This window comes from Amphiprion ocellaris, chromosome 21, assembly GCF_022539595.1.
Source record: "Amphiprion ocellaris isolate individual 3 ecotype Okinawa chromosome 21, ASM2253959v1, whole genome shotgun sequence".
Lineage (NCBI taxonomy): Eukaryota > Metazoa > Chordata > Actinopteri > Pomacentridae > Amphiprion > Amphiprion ocellaris.
In genome coordinates, this window is record NC_072786.1 from 14082659 (window position 1) to 14103334 (window position 20676).

A 20676-nucleotide genomic window follows, 5' to 3' on the forward strand; every position below is an offset into this window, starting at 1 on the left:
TATATGGCTCGGTCCTGCCTGCTAACTCCCACCTACCTGCGAAAAACTTGCTGACACCACCGATGACTGGCAAGGGAGAAAATGTGTGAGAGAATGCGTGTATGGATGGAAGAGGTTATGTGCATGATAACAAATGCTCAATTTAATCTTGTAAGCATAAACGAAGAACTGCAGGGCAGCAAAGCAAGTTGACAAGTCTAATGAATTCGACAAACTATACATTTTGAGTGTGAATATAGTAGGGCAAGGTGATACAGCAAAGTTAAATGCCTCATTTTAGTAGATAGAATTTTTAAATTACCTTTTTTAAAAAGAACTAAAAAACCTACAAGAAAGGAGTTTATTATGAACGTAACCATTTTATCAAGGTGCATTTGTAATCATTTTAACCCTCGGAAACCCAAATTTCCAACAGTCCTTGAACTAATGATCAGTGACGTGCTGTTAGATCAGAATGTTATCCTGCATGACTTATGTAAAAATGTGCTAAAAATAAACCATTTATTTTTCCAAGATTCTGTCAAAAACAAAAAAGTTTGCACTCCGTGGCGCAACCATGAAGCCTTTAGTGACATTTGCATTCAAGAACTTTTTGATATAATTATACAGAGCAGATACACAAATTCCAAATTTTAATTTAGTAAAATATCTTTAGAAAAGAGTCCCTCTTTCTATTCTTTCTCTTTTTCTCCCAGCACTATTAGTTACACTTGTGGGCACTTGTAAAAATGTTGTACATGTTGATTCTGTTTTGTTAAATAAATTTTCGATCTTTTATTTTTTATGATTTGTGGCACATATTCCACAAAAGACATTTCTCTTATCTCCTAATCATGTTTGGGCTGTTTCCACAGAGGTTCTGAACTTCATGGCGCAGTGAACAACGAGCCCAGTTTGCACAAATGTGACAGGAGTTAAAAAAGGTCCAGAAACTGTTTGGGGTTCAGGGAATGTTACTGCAACAATGAAAAACATCATCAGTGCATCACATGCATTTTAATGAAATTATTTAACATCCTATTAAACTATTTTCTTATTGCTCTTGATGAAATGTCTATCACCAGAACACTTCAGCATCACTGTACAGCACAGGCCTAGTGTATAATAAATAAAACTTCTTATGAACGTGTAGCTGCTCCTGCACTGACTCATGGGTCACATTTTGCATCCCTGTCAACCGAATCCCCATGCTGCTTGCATCAATTATTTCACAGTGAAGAGTTTCTTAATGCAACCTATGTGACTGGCTTGCAACACACACACACAGCAATCTCACACACATATACACTTCGACATTAGTCCACCTGCAACGCTGGCTAAGACTCCATTTCCATGACAATTAAACACCGGAGGACAGTGGAGTCAGCCACCCTACGCAAAGAAGCCCTTTAAAATGGAGATAGGAATGGAGAGGGAGAGTAAAAAAGAGCAAGAGAGAGGGAGTGTGTGGCCTGGATAAGTGGTGCCAGGATTATAGCTGGTTCCATCATGGCTTTGGTCCGTTCACTGCTTCTTATAAAAACCTATTAGCATGTGAATGAACAGGCACACAGTGGATGGAGTTTTCTAAAGCCCAGGAGCACTGATCCACTATCAGGTGAGCTTTCCGTAAACTGGGAATAAGAAGGGGAGGACGCTCTGTGTGTGTGTGTGTGTGTGTGTGTGTGTGTGTGTGTGTGTGTGTGTGCGTTCTGGGTGGCTAGTCTATTTGATTGTGTCCACTTTTGTCAGAATTTTTGTTGAGATTTGACATTACTCAAAGAAAGGCTACAGTGCTTTATACGCTGTGTAATGAAGCTGATATGGGAGTAAACAACTGGATTTAAAACCTCGGAAAACACATTGAGGGAAAACCCCAATTTTCAGTCGTGCTGCAGCGTACAAAATAAATGCAGACGACTGAAATCAAATAGCAATAAAAGAAGAATACACAGCAAGGACGAATGATCAGCTTAATAAAGTCATTGTCCCTATATTTGTCCTAACAATATCAGTGACTGACATTAGGTTTTTGCTAAATAGAAGAAAAACCTTTTCTTGACATCTGAAATATGCAAGTGTTTTTAGACTTTCCTAAAACTGTCTAGGAAAAGAAAAGAGATCCCATCTGCTCTATATGATTAAAAACGCCGTCTTTTAATATTGTATTTACTTATACTCAGTGTATAATCAGTGGTGCATGTCATTAAAAATATGAAAACTTATTAAATAAATACATTTTTAATATTTGCTGTGTAAATAAAATGAGCTTTGACATTCAGAGTGTAGCAAATGTAGAAAAACAAAGCCAGAATGCATGTTGGAAACACATTTTCCAGCCAAAGTAGCCGCTCTTCTTATCTGTATCCATTGTTCAGAGTCTAACAGACATTATTCTTCTCACATCTCTGAACTGAAGTGGTCTTGTGCTCAAGGCAAACTAAAATTGGAGTGTGAAAATAAAGCAAAGTAGGTACTAAAACTGGGACTATGAACGTTAAAGCAAAAGAAAGCAGGGTAAGAGCCAAAACGGCAGAATAGTTCCCAACATGTGAACAGGCAGTGAGACAATAGGAAATGATACAAGCCGGGCCAGAATGTTCTGCTTCATTGCTTACCTCCCTTTGCAGCACCAGCTCTTTGGTGAACAGCATGGCCTCGTCACTGAAGGGCTCAGCCACCTGCATCCCTCCGGGCAAGTTCCGGGAACTACGTGGACATTCAATACCTGGCCAAAGACAACACGGTCGCAGGAGTTATGGGTCGGCACAGCTGCTTATCAAAAGAACAGCAAGATGCCTAAAATCCGTTTCACAGGATTTGGCATGATGAGTCATAAACAGAACCAGGAGACATGACTGGGTTGATTTAAAAAAAAAAAAAAAAAAAAACAAGAAATAGTCCAGGAATTAATACCAACATCCACAAGTTAGTGAACAGACTTGTTGTATCTACAATTTTTTAAAACCTCTGGTGCTCCCGACACCTGACGCCACATCAAGCATCCTCCTCACCCTCTTAACAGGTCAAGGTCAAAATCGCTTTGCCGCACGATTTCACAAATGCATGTCAGTGGCACAACACACTGTCATCCGCGCTAAATGGATAATTGCTCGTCAAGGGGTCAATCCTGAGTGCAGGAAGCAGCTCTGAATAACCTATTTGCACTGAATATCAGTCAAAGTGAAATTTGTGTCTTTGGAACCCTTTGACATCAACATCACATTTTCAGAGCTCTTTTTTTAAAGCGTACAGGCAGAAATGGATGAGCTTCAGGGCAGAGGCGGGAGGAAGGCGAATAAGAGGGTATAAAGGTGTTATAAGATCGTACAATTTCTAGCTGTTTAAAATATACTGGGACTAAAAGGACGTGCATGCAGAACAGAGAATTTCTGCATTTGAAGGCGAAGGTGGATTGGCTTTAAGTTAGTGAGAATATATGTGCTGATCTTAAAACTTACAGAAAGTTTAGGTTCTGTGCAAAGTCTTCACACACAGTATGAATTTTTCATGTACAGCCTGTTTCACAGGAGCATACCTAGCTTCACTTCAAACACCCGTCTTTGCTCTTTTACACTCTTTAGGACTCTATATACTGTATTTTCTATGCAATGTGTCCCACGGCAGCATACTCCCTTTCAGCAAATGTTGAAAATGAAAAACTCCACAGAAGTTCATCCGCCGATATCCCGTTTTCTCCAAATTCCTGAATTAATAAGCAATTAAATCCCTTTACCACTACAAATGTACATCAACAAGCAGGTTGCTGTTCTATTGTTTTATGCAGAGGAGCCTAATGATAGTTTCAGCTGGGAGTTAAACCCTCCAGCACTGTGCTAATAAAGCAACAGCTCTCTCCTAGGGTCTTTCTTTCCGCTTTGACTCAAGGTTTAATTTAATGAGCTTCACTGGCATGACAGATATACTGCCTCAGGATGGATTCACAAATACATGACAGAGAAGGGAAATCTGATTTGTTAGGGCATTCTGGTGACACAGTGGTTAGCAAGGCAATCTCACTGCATCAGGGGCTTTGATTCTAACTGCTAAGTTTTGTTTACGCTCTCTTGTGTTCTCTTGTTTTGAATGGAGATGTATTTGTATGAGAGGCGGTTCAGAGATGTGTCTCTGAGGAAAACATTGCTTAGATCTTGTTCCAGTATGACCTGCTAATGAAAAAATAAAGTACCTGATAGACATGTGGGCTTAAGTATTAGTTTGTGATAGCCCTAGTGCTTTTTGTTTCCCATTACATATATTTTTCACCATTATATGCATCTTAAAACTAATACATTATGAAATAATTCAACAGTGATTTACAGTGACATTAATCTGGGACACCATGTTCTAGGTGATTCTAAACGTTGGCTGCTGTATTTGCAAAGAAAATCTCTCTGGATCTTCTCTAAAAGCTGCATTAATTTCATGAATCTGTTTTTACAAAATGCCAAATTCTAAATCCCAGTAGGATTTTTGCCCCAGGCCTAATTCAAATTAATAACTCGAACTGAAACTGATTGAGGCAAACCGTCTGGACCAAAAGAAAACCCCAGAAAAAATTCTTGGATTTTTAACTTCCCAGTGGTTCTTGAACAGATCATGCGTGATAATTCATCTAATTAATTGTTTTCTGCGTGTCTCATTAAAAAATTTCAATAACTAATCTTCACTAATCATATTCTGTAAAACACAAACAAAACAACAACAAAATAAATAAATAAATGAGAGCTCCTCAGTGCAAACAAGAAGCCGTGACTGCTCAGATGCAACCATGTGACAAAATTCAGTGACTTTCCAGATGAACTGCAGGCTGTGTTCATACACAGCAGAGAGGAGACATCAAGAGAGATTGTGGGGGGAATGAAACATACCTGAGCAAAGAAATAAATGCATCATGACTCAAAAAAGGTATAAACTCGGGCACCCATGCAGCTCAACAGGTTGCATGGGCGACCCCGACTCTTCTCCCCACATTCCCCGTCTCTCTCTCAACTGTGCACTATTGTAAAGGCCAAAGAAATAACTTTTTAAAAAATTGGTATAAAGTCAAGCAAGATCTCAGCAAATTGTTGAAAGATACATTCAGCATGGTGAAATATCTTTCTAGAACACAAACAGGAGGAGTCAAATGTCCTATCTATAGCATGTGGAGCCCTCATGTTTATCCAGTATTGGTAACAGTAGTGGGCACTTGGCAAAATTGCTAAACATTCTGATTTCAGAACTGTTTATATGATTAATAGCAGTATAGCACACCTCTCAAAAGGCATTTTTGAGTTCTCCCTACTAGCCACTGATGTGCCATTTCCCGACAGATGCCGAACTTTATATCGCAGTGTAAAAATGAGCCCAAAGCGAGTAAAACTGTGACAGGTGAAAAATATGGCCAGAAACTGCTTGAGGGTTCAAAGGGTTAAGAACATAAAAGAGCCGAGTGAAAATTTTGCTTACAGTGTTGAAAAGAAAGGTTAAATCTATCAAGCAATTTTTATTCCTCCTTTTCGAGAACCAAGTTAGAAACTGTCAGCAAAAGATAACTGTCACTGGCTGTGTAATTGAGAGCAAGAAGACTATCACAGCAAAGGAAAAGTGTCACCAACCCTTTTCACTTCATCTAAGTATAATGATGCAGCTAATTAGCAAGCGAGCAATAGTTTCCCTGTAAGATTTCAGAGCTGGATTGAAGAGCCAGTTTTCGCTTCTTTTTATCTGATCTTTGTTGTTTAGTACTTTCTGTTCCCTACATGGCCACGTCTGTCCCATTTATGAGAACATGAACAGGAGACATCAGTGAATTCACCCTGGCAGGGAAGGGAAAATGTCCCAGGAAAGGCGAAATGAGGCCACAGGACAGTCAGCACCCAAGAGTTATGAAGAACTGTTGAGTCAACCTTCTGTGAGGCATAAAGGTAGAGCAGAGAGTTTTAAAACCTAATGGACACATGCAGATTATGGTTTTGCATTAAAGTTTACATCATTTCACTGTAGCGTTGCTATATTGGAAAGTTTTTTTTTATCATATAGTTGAAATTTAAAACAAAAGTAGATAAAAACTTGAAGACTAAAAATAACCAATGCAGTTAGTTGCTGCTTTAGAGATACATTTAATTGGCATGCGAACGTCAACGTAAAATGTTGCTGTAAACATAAATCTACTACATAACGTATGTCAGGCAATGGTTTGATATTTTTATATTTACTGTACACATTCTAACAGGTATCCCTCGGTATTCAAACATTCAATAAAACATAAAACGTTAAGCTCCTTGTAAAGCACAGAGGAGGAGGAAGAGGAGGAGGTGGACGAGGAGGAGGAGATACTGATGACCAAGATCATCTAAAAGTATTTATAGAAGTGGACCAGGACAGGGCTTCCACATGGGACACTGTAGCTACAACACTGCCAGAATGAAGAGAGGAGGAGAGATGAGGGATGCAGAATACAGGAAAAGAAGAAGACAAGAGGAGGAAAGGCTTGTGGGAGGGGTAAATACTGCGCACTGTTAGCAAAAAAAATTAAAAATCAGTGTATAAAGTAATTGCAGAGAGGGAGATATCTGAGTTTTTTGCTTGGGTTGGCCAGAGCCATGATAAGGGCTGGAATTGTGTTTTTTTCCTCGAGCATAATCCACAGAAAAGACTCCTCACGAACGTAACACACAAAGAGCTTAATTGTACAGCACATACAGTACGAAGGCTTTACGGGCCCACAGGAGCAATAATTTCCAACCCAGTCAAATCTCTTTAAGAAGACAAAAACACCAATAACCGTAATGCACAAAGAAAATAAAATAGGATTATAGACCAAAAAAAGGGGGTTACAACTAGCCATAAGTAAAGTAATAATCCTGGATGAGAAGTCGAATAAAAATAAGTTTAAAAAAAAGAGACATATCTGCAGTCAAATGCACACTGCATGCTCCCTCAAATGACCTAACTAGGCTCAACATCCTGCAGCTCACTCACACTTACTGTAGTCTCTCCTCCCTGCAGCATTTAAACCAAGCCAGGGAGTCACTTAGCACAGCCAATTTTAACCTGCACCACGATACATAACTCACGCCTGACACCAAGATAAACATCTGGGTCAAACTCTAGGATATCCGTCTTATCTGATCTCGCAGACAAACAAGACGTACACTGATCGTTTTGCCATCACACTCCACTCAAACACACAGGGAGGGTGTTGTGCAGCTGCTCCCCACACTGGCCTGCAGTGCGTGCCCACGTCAATCCAGCATACATCACATCAATCACTATATTTGATCCGTTAGCCGCGGATATTAGATTTCTCATGTTAAAAATGCGTCTGCCAGAGCTGAAAACAGTGTCGTCAATGACTGGGGTCTTTTGGGAACAAATGAATGCACAACTCAATGAACAGATTAAAGAATTAATTTATGCCGTTTCCAATTTCTGCAACTCGACTCCTAAAAAGACGACAAGCTATCAGCAGACTCATTCAATAATGCCGTGGGTTTGATTCATTTCCCTCCATGGCCCATCATACTGCTTCCTGCTTCTCTTTTGTAGAGCTCTGGACTCACAGGGGTTGGATGGCCGTGTGGAGAAGAAGTAATGTTTTAATCAGTGAATTGGGGTGAGCCGCATGCCTGATGATACTGCGGTCCCCGTAGATGGTGGAAAAAGCAGTCAAAGCCACTGTTAAATCAAACATAGACTTCCTAAAAAGCGATTTTGAGACCCGGTGTGGAGGCTCCAGTTTTCACCAAACTTGTCCTAACTTTCAGCTACTCCAAAAATGAGAGAAGACATGGAGTGTTTGTGGAACTGAGGAAGGCCATGGATTGTTCTGTTCCAGTACCGAAATGTCACTCCAAGTGGCCACAACCTTACTTATGCATGACTTTAAGCATGAATACAATTCAAATGGGTGAATTATATAGAACTTCAGCCCTTGCACAGATGTCTTTGACGTTCATTCAAACACAGGGATCTAGGGGATTGACATAGTTTAACTCATGCGACCATTCAAGGCACTGCCATTCTGCACTGGTTCCATGTTTCAGGTGCCTGAGGATGACACTCGTTTCAGTATCTACTGTACTTATTCCTCTGTCAAGTCTCTCTGTCCTTAACTTGTCACTTTTACACTTTAATTTTTGCTCAGACTAAAACAAACAAAATACAACATCAATCAATTAGTCAACCTTAGTGGTATGAGTGTGGACAGAGCAAAGCTAACCATTTCTTCCTGCTTCCAGTCCATGTGGTATGCAAAATCAACCTGCTACATAACAAAAACCAATATTCAGGCTAAAAAAATAGTAACAACTCCCATCGTTCTTTTAAGTCTTTTTGAGTTGTAGCAGCTTCTAATAAAATTGTGTTCAAACAATAAACTATATTGAGTTAGAATCAGTCTCTCCCCTAGAATCAGTGTCATTTAAATTTACCAATGACTTAACTGGCAGATTGAATACAAGTTTTCACGTTTCTAAGAAATCCTGAACTCAAGTTGGTAAAAACTTAAGTTATCAAGCCAATTTAACTCATTTGTTACAACTTGCATTTTGTTTTAAATCAATTAACGGAAATTCATGAAATTACACACAATATTAAGTGGGTGTAATTACCAAGATCATTATGTCAACACAATTTATTAAAAGAATGTAAGATTAAAAGGTTTATCTGAATCAGGAAATTAGATTGTTTTTTTTATTTTGCATTTACATCAGCAGTGGGAATAGGTGCCTTCAATCCCTTTTTTAGAGAGTATCTCCAGTTTTATGTGTAAGAGGTAGATGTGAAGGTAGAAATGAGCAAGACACAAAATGTGTATGTCTCAAAAAAGCGAACCATTCCTTTAATTGTAGATTCCTAACCCGTCTATGCCACTATTAATGCATCCAGTCATTACAACTCACTTAAAGTAAACAATGCAAATGCACAAGTGAGACATACAGTACGTACATTTTCAGCATGTAGTGATCTTCATTCTAGTTGTAATTCCTTTCACAAACCAAAACTAATTGGATGAAATCATATGTACTCATTTCCCACAAGCAGCTTCGAATGTATTTTTATACATTGTAATTGAATGTGCTTTCAGTTGACCCAACGTATGGAGACAACAGGATTGAGTCGACCTCTCTTCCTCTACTAGCCAAGCCAGATAATGAGCTTCATCTCATCAAAATGGGTCTGGAGGGAATGTGGCGTTGTTGCGGCTGCTGCGAATTAGTGTCATCACTGCAGTTTATACAAAAATATATCATGTCGCAAATTCCCACGCTAATCGTGTGCATATTGATTAGCCTCAAAATGTTTTCTCATAACCTGCCAGATGCTTGTCCTCCAGCTTGTGGCATGTCTGCAGGTATAAATGGATACTCACAAGACACAGGCAACTCAGTATGAATGCCATTAGTGTCCATCTTTTTAGTGTTATTAAGTTAGTAATTCCTGATTTTTTTTGACAGACTGTTGACAGGATATAATTAGCTCTGCAACAAGCAAACAAACTAAGAACTAAAAGCTGGGGAGGTGTCGAAATCTGTGCGAGAAATCAGCTCTAAGACTCCCACCTCTCCTCCGTCACTCATAACGGCATCATCCCATTTTAAATTTTTATCTCATTAATCTTTGTTGTCCTTTGTCGTATGCAACTGTGAGGTGGCTATTCCCCATTTGAATATCTCCCTCTACGCAGCTGCCTCAGTGGGTGTGGGCCAGGCCAAGCAAAAAAAGTTCAGCAGTAGGTGAAAGATGCAGGGGGGTGAGACATAAAGGTCGGAGACGGGCAAGCAAAAAGTCAATGGGAGCAGATGAAGGGAGCATGCTGTTAGGGGGAAAATCCTGGGATTGTTTGACTATCCCTCTCTTTTATCCTTTCGATCCATCTCTCCGCCTCACCGTCGTCTCATTGCAGCTCTCTAATGTAAGGCTTCATTACCTCAGACAAGGCTTAGGCAACGCCAGGTCCATTCCTCAAGAGCACACAACAGCGCATAGGCATTTGTCAAACATTGCAATTGTAATATTTGATCTGTAAGAATGAAACATGAATGTGGAATCAATCTAGCATGGAAAGACATGCTTTTTAAATTAAAAATTACATACGACACAATCTGTTATCACGGCTCATGTGGCGGTGATGTGGGATGGATAACGAGATGTAGGGATAACAAAAGCCAGTGTCATGTCCCAGTCCACTGAAGCACATACCTCTTGCCACCTTCAGTGCAGAAACACACAGCATTACCTGTAATTTAGGGGTGGACTGATTGTGAGCTTGGCTGATTATGGTGGCCCATATTTTTGCATTTTTCTGATTGTCAGTAATAAATGTGCTACTTCAGGTCTGATGCAGTCATCTCTCTCTATCATCACTGTGTGTTCCAGAAATGACTCTCAAATCAAGGCTGCAAAACCTGAACAAGAACCACAAGTCGCTGCCACAAACCAGGAAATTAGCTGCTCTCACAGTGGCTAAGGCTATGTTAACGGTTAGCAGTTCAGTAAGAAGGCAGTCACAATTTACCTTGAAACAGAGTCTGGATAACAGTAATTAATAACGCTTTAATATATGGACCTTAGTGGGCAAAAAAAGTGACAGAAAAGTGAAAGATTCCGAAAATAAAGCAGAACAAAATATGTAACTGCAGGAGACAGATCAATCTCAGTTGAACTCACAAAAACGGAACAGAACGTCCTAATTTAATCTCTGCTATTACTATTTCACATATTCTGTTATAGTCACACTTAGTGATGAATTACATTTAATGTATATCGGCCCCAGATATTGGTTATCGGCCTGTCTGGACGGCCAATAATCAGCATTGTCGGTAGCAGTATCGTACCTGGAAAACCAGTGTCAGTCGATGCAGACTAAAATTTACTTACTTCTCATGTACAGCAAACACAACTTGTTATTTAAAAAAGTTAAACATTAGTTGTAGGTTAGACGTGCGCATATTTGCAGGGCTTCTGGGAGCTTTCTCCCCTCTCACAGAAGCACATGGCAGATACGGTGGATGATTGATTCATCTGTAGGCTGATGCAGCTCATAGCTTCTGTTTCGCTTCAAGATTATAGCTCATAGTGCAGTAAATTAAGCACTAATAAAATGTCATTGACTAAAACTATTCTTTCTTTCTCATCAGCAACAACCGTGTCCAAAGGTTTCCACCAGGAATTATAATGAGATGCAGTGCTGCAGTCGCACACACAAGAACAGTAATAGGTAGAGGTCGAACAAGAACAGAATAGCACAACAAATACTTTTGGATTTCTTTCACTATAGCTCGCTATCTTGTGAACTTTTTCTTGCACACAGACATATTTTTCGGGAAGAGGTCGACAAATTTTCTGCTCCACTTGTTCATCTCTTTATCTGCCCTCACACAATGCCCAAAGTGTACCAGCACACAGTTCTACACACACGCAACCGTATATACACTCATATCAAAAATCAGACAAATGGCACTAAGCCACACACTGCATGATGGCTAATGTTCCTTGCTGACACTGTAAATCTTTGTGTACGAGTGATGGGTGTTTCATCTTTTTGACAGTCTGCTGCTCCACGTACCTTTTCTGAGCAACTTTCAAAGTGCACTTCACCTGCTGTGGCCTCCGTCTGAAACTCTCTGAAAGCTATTGAAGCCAATAAACTTTTACAGCCTTTTCACGGTTTGCTCTCCCTGAGCTTCAACAGTCCTTTATACCCACGTACTTCACATCAATGCTGCTTTTGTATTTTGTCTTCTCCTTACCATATTCCTCCCTTTTCTTTATCCTCCATGTCCTTTTAGCCTCCACATCTCTTACTTCTGCTCCTCCTTTCATCATACTCAGAAACCCCCTCACAATTCCCCTTCCTGTGTAGTAAAAACTTCCCTTTCCTTTCGGAAACAGGATGACTTTTTTACCCTTTATCAAACTTACATACAGAATTGACACTGCACAGGCCAGAGAGTGAAAAAAGAAGAAAGGCAAGGTGATGTGGGATGAGAGTGAAGGGAACTACCCTTCAACTCCTGCAGCACACCTCCGGCCCTCTTTGAAGCCTGGACTAGCTGCTGCACCTTTTGTTTCCTTAACTTCGTTTTCCTTTAAGCACCGCCTTTATCCATCAAGGAAAACTCTGGAAAAGGAAGAAGACACTGAGCTTTGAGGTGCCTCACTGCAAAAACCAAGTCCTTGCAAAAACAAAACAAAAAAAAAAAACAACTTCAGTGTTAAACCGGGACAAATAATATGGCTAAAACAAAAAGAATAAAAATGCTGCTGGTTAAGCAGGCTGGGAGTTCAAATTCAAAGATGCCTGAAATGTGTTTTGGTATTATAATTTTGACTTGCATTGTTACATCACTTAGCGCCTTGGGATTATTTCATTTGCAGTGCTACTGTAAACAGTTTGTTCTTCAATGGCCTCCCACAACATTGTTAAAGAATAAGAATTTGGCCATGATGAATACAGTGTGAAGAGAATACGGCTAATGAAAGAGATGACTAATGCAGAACTCAGTTTAACAGCAGCATCCTTTGAATATATTATCCGTTTGTCTGCATGGCGTCAATATTTACTCAGCACTCAGAGCAAATTACTTAAGGAAGCTTAGCATATGGAAAACATCTCTTGACCTTTAAGATAAAATAAATGGGATGATAAGTAATAATGGTACTTAACCTTGCAAAAGTATAAAAATAGCATTCTGGTGAAACCTTATAATGTTGGTTATGAGGCAAAATGCATTACAAAGGCTTATAGCAACTACTGTGACATATTATGTCAATGTGAGAAGTGTCAATGTACACCTTCACAGACCTTTTTCACTTTAAATGCCACCAAAGTCATCAGGCATGTGATTCTACTCTTCCAAGAACAACTGTTGGAAGTGTCGCACCCTGCACAGTAAGAATAGGTCTATTTAACTTGAATATACTGTACAGATCTGAAATATCACTATATAAGATCTGCTCTAAATGCATCTTTTTTTGTGTCATAAATATGCAGTCGCTTAAAGAGAAAAGGTCCACAGGGTCTCTGTCGTTTCACACACTGATAAACACAACAGGCTTGGAGCAGCCAATTTATCGTGTGTGTCATTTTAAACACAGCCCATGGTGCAGATGGGTGAATAAAACATGGAAAGATAACTTTGACAGCAAAGAGAAAGTGGAAGGAGATAGGCAGCGCTTGGAGATTAGAGGTAGAGAGATAATAAGAGGCTCTTTGTGCCTAAGGGCTTCATTTCGTGTATGGTTAAGGGTTTGACATCAGTTATCACTTAAAGAAAACTATGCATACGACAACACGCATGCAAAGAAACATTGAGGCCATGACACAAAAGACATAGCATTTTATCTAATAAACATTCACGATTAAAAGGAAAACTAGATGCAAGAAAAAAATGGGGCGGCAATGAGATGACAAGAAAAAGCACACACAAACGCACACACACATCCCTACAGAGAGGAGCAGGGAAGGAAACTCTTCGGTTTGATGCCGAGGACTCTAATTGAAATAGAGGCTGAAAATACACAAACTAGGAAAGGAGATCATTTGTATCAGTCAGGGTTAATCCAGCCTAATGTGTGTATTAAAGACAGCATGGGTCATCTCATTTCCAGCTGATGAATCTTTTCTTCTGGGAACGCCCTTAATCAAATCCGGTCAGGGGCTATCAGCTCTAATGTGCCTGTTGTGATTTGCTAATAACCTTTGATTGAATAAAATTATTGCAAAAGTAGACCATGTAAACATCATCTCTCACACAAACACAGCATATTCTGGAAGACAGACTTGGTGTGTTTACATTAAGGAATCTTATTGAGGGAGGATGTTGAGGAATATTAGAAATACAAAGTAAAATTGCAGCCTTGCAGTTATATACATCCAACAACCAGTCAAGTTATACTTTACATCCAAATACATTTTTACAATCTATATAGTGAAAATTTTTAAGTGTCTAAGTTCACTGAAAGAAGCAATGAACTTAAACATAGAACGATTGACTTCGATGAGAAGACAAACAGATTGTATCTTCATTTTCTAACCAAAAGACCAAGGTGACATTCAAATGCAATAAATCAGGGGTCCTGTTTTGCTTATTTAATTTCGATATTGTCCATTGTACGTTTACATTCTGAAACTGTTGTGACTTGAACACTGCTTGTAGTCATTCTAATATGATCATAGAACACCCATACAGGGATGTTACAATGAAAATGCAGTCTCATTTAAATTTCTACACACATAAACCATACATATGTGGAAAATTCTAACGCATTTGTAAAATTAGATGTTCATGTCAAGTTTACATTATCATTTTAATTTGGCTCCCAATGGGCTTCCATAGCTGGTGAAAAAGTGGATTCTGACAGAATACAAAGTTGCAGCCATGACAGTAGACGGAGTTTCAAATATGGATGCTGCTGCACAGAGGCTATTTTAAAACATGGATGCTTCACACATCCTTCACCAGGCAGCACAGAATATCAGCTCACAGTTTCAAGGTGGGCAATCAAGATTAGAGTAACCAATTTAGTGTTTAACCAAATGTGAAATATAGTCAATCTCATCACTTAGACATTTTATCCTATGCGACATTTGTGTGAAAGTTTGACATAACGAATTCATAACTTATGGCCAAATACATTTTGCGAGGTCACAGTGACCTTCAACCATCGAATTTTCATCCCTCTATCCCTCCTAGAAGACGTTTGTGCCAGATGTAATAAAATTCCCTCAAGGCTTCCTGAGATATCATGTTCACTAGAAAGGGACAGACATGAGGTCATCGAGATCTTTGACCATCAAAATCTAAACAGTTCACTCTTGAGTCCTAGTGAGCGTGGTGCCAAATATAAAGAAATTCCCTCCAGCTGTTCCTGAGATATTGCTTTCACAAGAACAGGACGGACAGACAACCTGAAAGCTGTCGCCGGAACAAGAGCATAAAAACATATATGTTCAGAAAGTTCACTGGCTGAGGTCATTTCAATATGCTTTGTAGCAGGCAGAGGGACAAAATGCAATTACAAAAACCATCAGTGAATAGCAGAGATAATTAAAAGAAAAAATACTAAATTAATTAAGGCATCAGCAATTCAGTCACGCATAATCGAAGTGAATCTGGGTGTTCGTCAGACATATGTGATATTTGTTCGAGGGGAAATGAAGGAGGACTGTATGGCGGGCAAATGTCGCACTGAAATGGAGATGGATCCCAACAATGATAAAAGAGCATCATCCATTGTGGAAGGGCGAGGCCCTCTCACCATTTTCATGATCTGGGAGGATGTGCAAATCATAGCTGCCTGCCAAAGATACAGTCTCAGTGTTTTTATTACTAGTACAAACTGTCAAGACAGTCGAGGAGCTGAAATAAATGACTGGACCTGCTATCAAACAGTCTGTATTTCATCCCATCTGCATCTTGCCCTAAATTTCATACTGTTGTTTTCTCACACTAAAAAATGGCGAGAAGTATTTCTTCATAGGAACGCAAATATTTTATTTATCTGACTAACTTGACAATATAAAATATCCCAAACCAACTTTAGGTTGTATAATCTTTTTCCTGAATTTTTTTTACAGTCTGTTTTATTCAGTCCAAAATCAAATATATATATTTATATCTGACAATAAATATATCATATTCTTATATCTGAGAAGCAAGAAACAGCACGTTTGATGTTTTTGCTTACAAAATATCTAAAAACAATCCATATTTACACGGTGTTACATGACATGGATACACTCGAACTGTTGCAGCTCTCGTTCTTTCAATTCACGATCTGTCCTCTGTGCTATTGCTCATCAGGTAAGGGACCAGTGAAAACAAACTGAGGTAGGAGGAATAAACTGTTGTTGAATGCCAAAAGGCACAATTTTACATTCTGAGAACATATCAAGTTGTCACAACATGACCTTCTCAGGTACTTTGAGTAAAAGAAATACAGAAAAGGATGCAACAAAGCAGCTTTTGCACTTCAGCTATAAAAGAAATTACCAAGTCCATACAGCATTAAAAACGTGACAACACCTGCCTATTCACCAGAGTTTAAAGCTCCTTTTACCTTGACAGAGCAGCCAGGTCCTAATGAAGATTACTACAAAGTGGAAAGGCGAGCAGGAGTCTATTTCAAACTTGGCAGGGAGCCAGAGGGGGGAAGGTGAGGTTAAAGGGGACACATGCTTCACGCCAGCACTGCTGTTCTGGAAGAGGGTAGGCTGAGGATGGCACATACACCCAGCTACCCCTCTGCCCTCTTGGGTTGGCTGCTGGGAGATGTAGGGAGGGCGTAAACTCTGACCCCTGAACTGGCAGGAGCAGTGATGTGGAACATACTGACTGCACCAGTAGCTGCACTATATATCCACACTTTGAAACAATCCTTTCCTTTGACATGGCAGAAACTAATACCTAACCAGACCCAGAAGTGAGTCAATTAGACAACACAGAATGAAATGACCTTTGTATCAGAAAGGTAAAAGATACCCACCGGCGAGGAGGAATGTGATGAGGCAGGTTTCTTTGGGCATGTACAGCTTGAGGCGTGAGCCGCTGAAGACATATTCTACCACGGCTTCTGACCGGCCAGCCCTCTGCAGGAACGGAAAGAACTGCTTGGCTTTCTGTGTCTCCTAACAGAAAAACAAAGAATGAGAATTAACATTTAATAGACATTTGTATTAAGTTATGTAGCTTTTTAACAAATGCAAAATCAAATAATACTTTAGTAATTTGTTGTTTGTGAATGAATACAACCATTTTTGCCAGCTGCAGAGCAAAGATACTGCTATAACCCTGTGTCGTAAAATGAGTCATTAGCTGTGTATCAAAGAAAGGAAAGTTTTTCTTTAACTCTCAGAATTCCACACATTTTCAGACAATTTTTCACTGCAATATAAAATCCTAAACCTCCAAGCAAACAGCACAACCATGACTAGAACTGGAGACAACTCAAAAATATCATAGGTGCAGCATAATAAAGTGAGAATGTCATAAATTAATTTTTTTTGAAGTTAATTTTTATTATTTCAGATTTTTTATTTTATTTTTTTTTAAACACTGGACACGACGTGTAACAATTTTCCAAGTACCTACAGGTGTTACCTACAATGGCCACAGATGAGTTAGTCATAGCTTCTTAGTTGCACAGAGCAGCTGATATTTGATGAAATATAATTTTGGTTAAATCTTCTGGCAGAACAGCAGTTCACACATGATTGATTAAAGGTGAAAATCCGCAGATTCTTTTTGTTTTTACAGTTTCTTGCTCTGACAAATGGTGTCATTTTGGTGCTTTTTCAAGATAACATGCCTTTCAAACCCGGCAGCAGGTTTTGGGGTTCAGAGGGTTGATATCTATAATCGTATGACGTCAATTCAAGTGAATTTTATCAGTGCTGAAAAATAACACACTGCAGTACGTGTGACAAACCTAACCTGGATACAGCAGACACAAAAATCTCAGCCAAACAGACAGCAACCAAATTAGACACGATAAACAGTCCAAATGGGATTATTGACAACAGAATCTGTGTGCTTTTTCTAGACATCTTTAAATCTTGGTCTGGCCTAATGAGGTCCGCTTCACTTCTCGGTGACACGTCTGGAAGCTCATGCAATCAAAAATAATTCTTTCCCTTCCTGCTTCCATCTCTGTCTGCAAGGGTGAGTCACGAGCTTATTGGTGTGCTCAGGCCAAAATTACAAGCAGAGCTAAATCATGTGTATTCAAGCAGGGCTACTGATGTAGTGGCAGGGGAAGATTCATAAACGATAAAAAATAATTTAATATGTGCCTACTCCAGGCATGAGCATGTAGGCACAACAGACCAGTGAGTCATGGGCTGCTGTAGTGTGTGTGTGTGTGTGTGTGTGTGTGTGTGTGTGTGTGTGTGTGTGTGTGTGTGTGTGTGTGGCAGTGTGGACATGGGAGTAGGCACAAAGGCTCACAGGGAAGGATCGAGTTCAAACAGGGAAAGTCAGAGCGAACACGTGTTCTCCATTTGCCAATGTAAGTTTCCATGAGAGTTCAGAGCAGTTCAAAGAGAAAAATATCAATATTTCCTCTCCGTTTTTTAAAGGGACTGGCGCACAGCACATCAAGCAATAAGAGGAAAACATCATGCAACAGACGTCACCGGGGGGGGGCTCAAACATATGAGTCTGAGTTAAGTGTATGTGCTTTAGCCACAAGATGCAGCACCTGAACTCCACCCACTGAAATCCAAAATAACCCCTTGAGTGGGAGACGTCAGAACCAAACACACTCTCCCCGTTCACACAAACACATTTACACCACCTGCAGTGTGTGGGCTGTGTAGTCAAACTTGGTTCAGAAAAAAAAAAAAAAAAAAAAGGGAAGGGAAGAGACATGAGAAAGAAGAGGACCTCATTATGCAACCTTTAGAGGCATGAGGTGAGTCAAGTGCTTTATCCACTCTCCTCCCACCACCTCTGTACATCTCCTACACTATACGTTTATAAACCCATCTCTGCTCTATTTGTGACTGCGGCCCACTCAATGTACATAATCCCTTTCTACAAAGCTTTACCACCAAAGGATGCTGACGTATAGGAGAGTGTATTCCCATGTGTGTGTGCAAGAGAGGGTGGGGTGCCTGTGCATGTGGGCGTGTAAAAGAAAACAGGGAGGAAAGGATGTTGGGGTGAGGTAGGGGGATGCAGTGTTGCTATTTTGGTCCTTTTATTAGAACGCTCATTGCATTAGCCTAGCCAAACAACTGGTGCATGCTCACACACGCCTACTGGCAGTGACTGGCAACGATCCTAGACAGCGCTGCAAATCATGTATGTCTTGTTGGAAACTGACAGTTATGTTAAGAGAAGGGAAGGTTAGCAGCTACATGTAATGGCAGTGGCCTGAACGCATGACAGAACAGTGCTAATAATTAGGGCTGCAAAAGGGGCTCCACTGTGCTGATGTGCATGTCACACATAAAGACATGACAGAGCCTATCCTGTAAAAACATGAAGACTACGTCTGCCTTTGCCAGCTTAACGGGGCAGTTTTTAATGAGCAAGATGTGCAATTCTCCATTTGCAATCAGGCTGGGGCATATATTCCTTTTTTTTCCTCATTGCTAATATAGTTAATTATTCATTGAGCACCTCCCACTGCAAACGTTCCCAAGCCACTGCTGTACATTTGAGTGTGGTCAGTTGAGCTGGGTGGAGGTTTACAAGTCTGAAACGTGCTAAAACTCTTGATGAAATTTCAGAGTTGCCCAGTCAGCACAACAATTCCCCGTCATAATTATTTTTTACAAGGTCTGGTAATTTATCTGTCCTGCTGACACAATAAGACATGAGGAGGTTACGATGATGACAATGTGGATAAGCATTAACATCTGAGGACAGTTATGCAGAGCAATGCTGGAATTATTAGCCCAGACTCTAAAGTCCTGTTGGTGTTAAGAGCTTTAATGTCTGGCAGAAAGCCCCTGTTCAAATGCACTGTTAGAGCGCTTTAAACAGCAACTTAGAAAGCTTACACATGACCAAATCTGGTGGAAGCCCTATGAGCTTAGAAGAAAAAGACTAATACAGAAAAAGGAGAACCTGATTAATTTAACCAAATGTCTCTCTGCAGCCTACAAGTACAAGAGCTACAAGAGAGCTCAAGTGAGACAGACAATGAGGTGCTAATGTTTTTGAAGTTCAGTTCTGAGTTATTCACAGGAGACCATCTAGTGGCTTTCAAAATGTGGGAGAGATAGTTGGCTGTCAAGTACTATATTTTAAGTACTATTAAGTACTATTTTTTTTTGTACACACACATATAGATGTATGTGTGTGCATACATATATGCACACACATACACGACACAGGCAGTGATGAACTTGGGGAGAAGACTGTTAGAACTGTTGCATCGGTTTGTCAAAGCTTTGATCCATTTCCAGTTAAATGCAAAAACACTGCCAAAGTAAATAAAAAAACGGGGATAACATGGTGAGAAAGGCACCAAGCTGATGTAATTCCAATGAAATTTAACTTGTGGGTTGGTAGTTTGTGAGGGATTGTGTACTTGTAGCACTAGCAACTCCTACAGCTTAGTCAGGTAGACCACGCAAGTGGAGGCAGAATCTAGGGGGAATAACAAACTTTTTCTAGTCAAGTTCTTTAGTCTGATGGAAAAAAAACAGCTGGAATGACTTGCTCAGAAGAAAACACGCTGTTGTGCAGGGATCCACAGTGACATGTGACCAGAAATTTGCCAAATGCAACTGAACATTTTCAGGGGTTGCTCCAGTCCGCTCACCAGTCCGCTCGCTCACTCACCCCCCCCCCACCCCCCCCCCCCCCTCACCCCCACCCCCACCCCCACCCCTCACCCACCCCCCCACCCCCCCAAAGAGGGAGTTACATTGCAGGTCAGTAATCGCCTGCTCTGAAATGCTCCTACAGGTGAGTCCTCCTACCTTTATGGATTTTATTGATCTTATTAGAATCTGATAAAGGCATTTACTTCTGGCTGTTTCCCGCTGTCATACAGTATTATCCCAGCTCGCTTGATATCCATCCATTGTCTTCTGCTTATACAAGGTCAGGTTGCAGGCAGCAGGCGAAACAGGAGTTCAGATCCTCTAGGCAACACTGCCCAGCTCCTCCAGGGGGATCCCAAGGCATTCCCAGACCGAATGAGATATGCAATCCCTTTCAGAGAGTTCTCGGTCTAGTTCAGGGTCAAGTT

At 40.2% G+C, this 20676-nt stretch overlaps 1 protein-coding gene across 1 annotated transcript in view; it reads right to left on the reverse strand.

Annotated features, from left to right (window-relative positions):
- snd1 (staphylococcal nuclease and tudor domain containing 1) overlaps window positions 1-20676 on the reverse strand; it is a 211730-nt gene that overhangs the window by 135116 nt on the left and 55938 nt on the right. Inside the window, exons 15-16 of the mRNA XM_023263234.3 lie at window positions 16456-16597; window positions 2598-2707 (exon numbers count right to left, since the gene is read on the reverse strand). Of these exons, the coding sequence (XP_023119002.1) occupies window positions 2598-2707; window positions 16456-16597 (252 nt within the window). The remainder of the gene's footprint in view (window positions 1-2597; window positions 2708-16455; window positions 16598-20676) is intronic.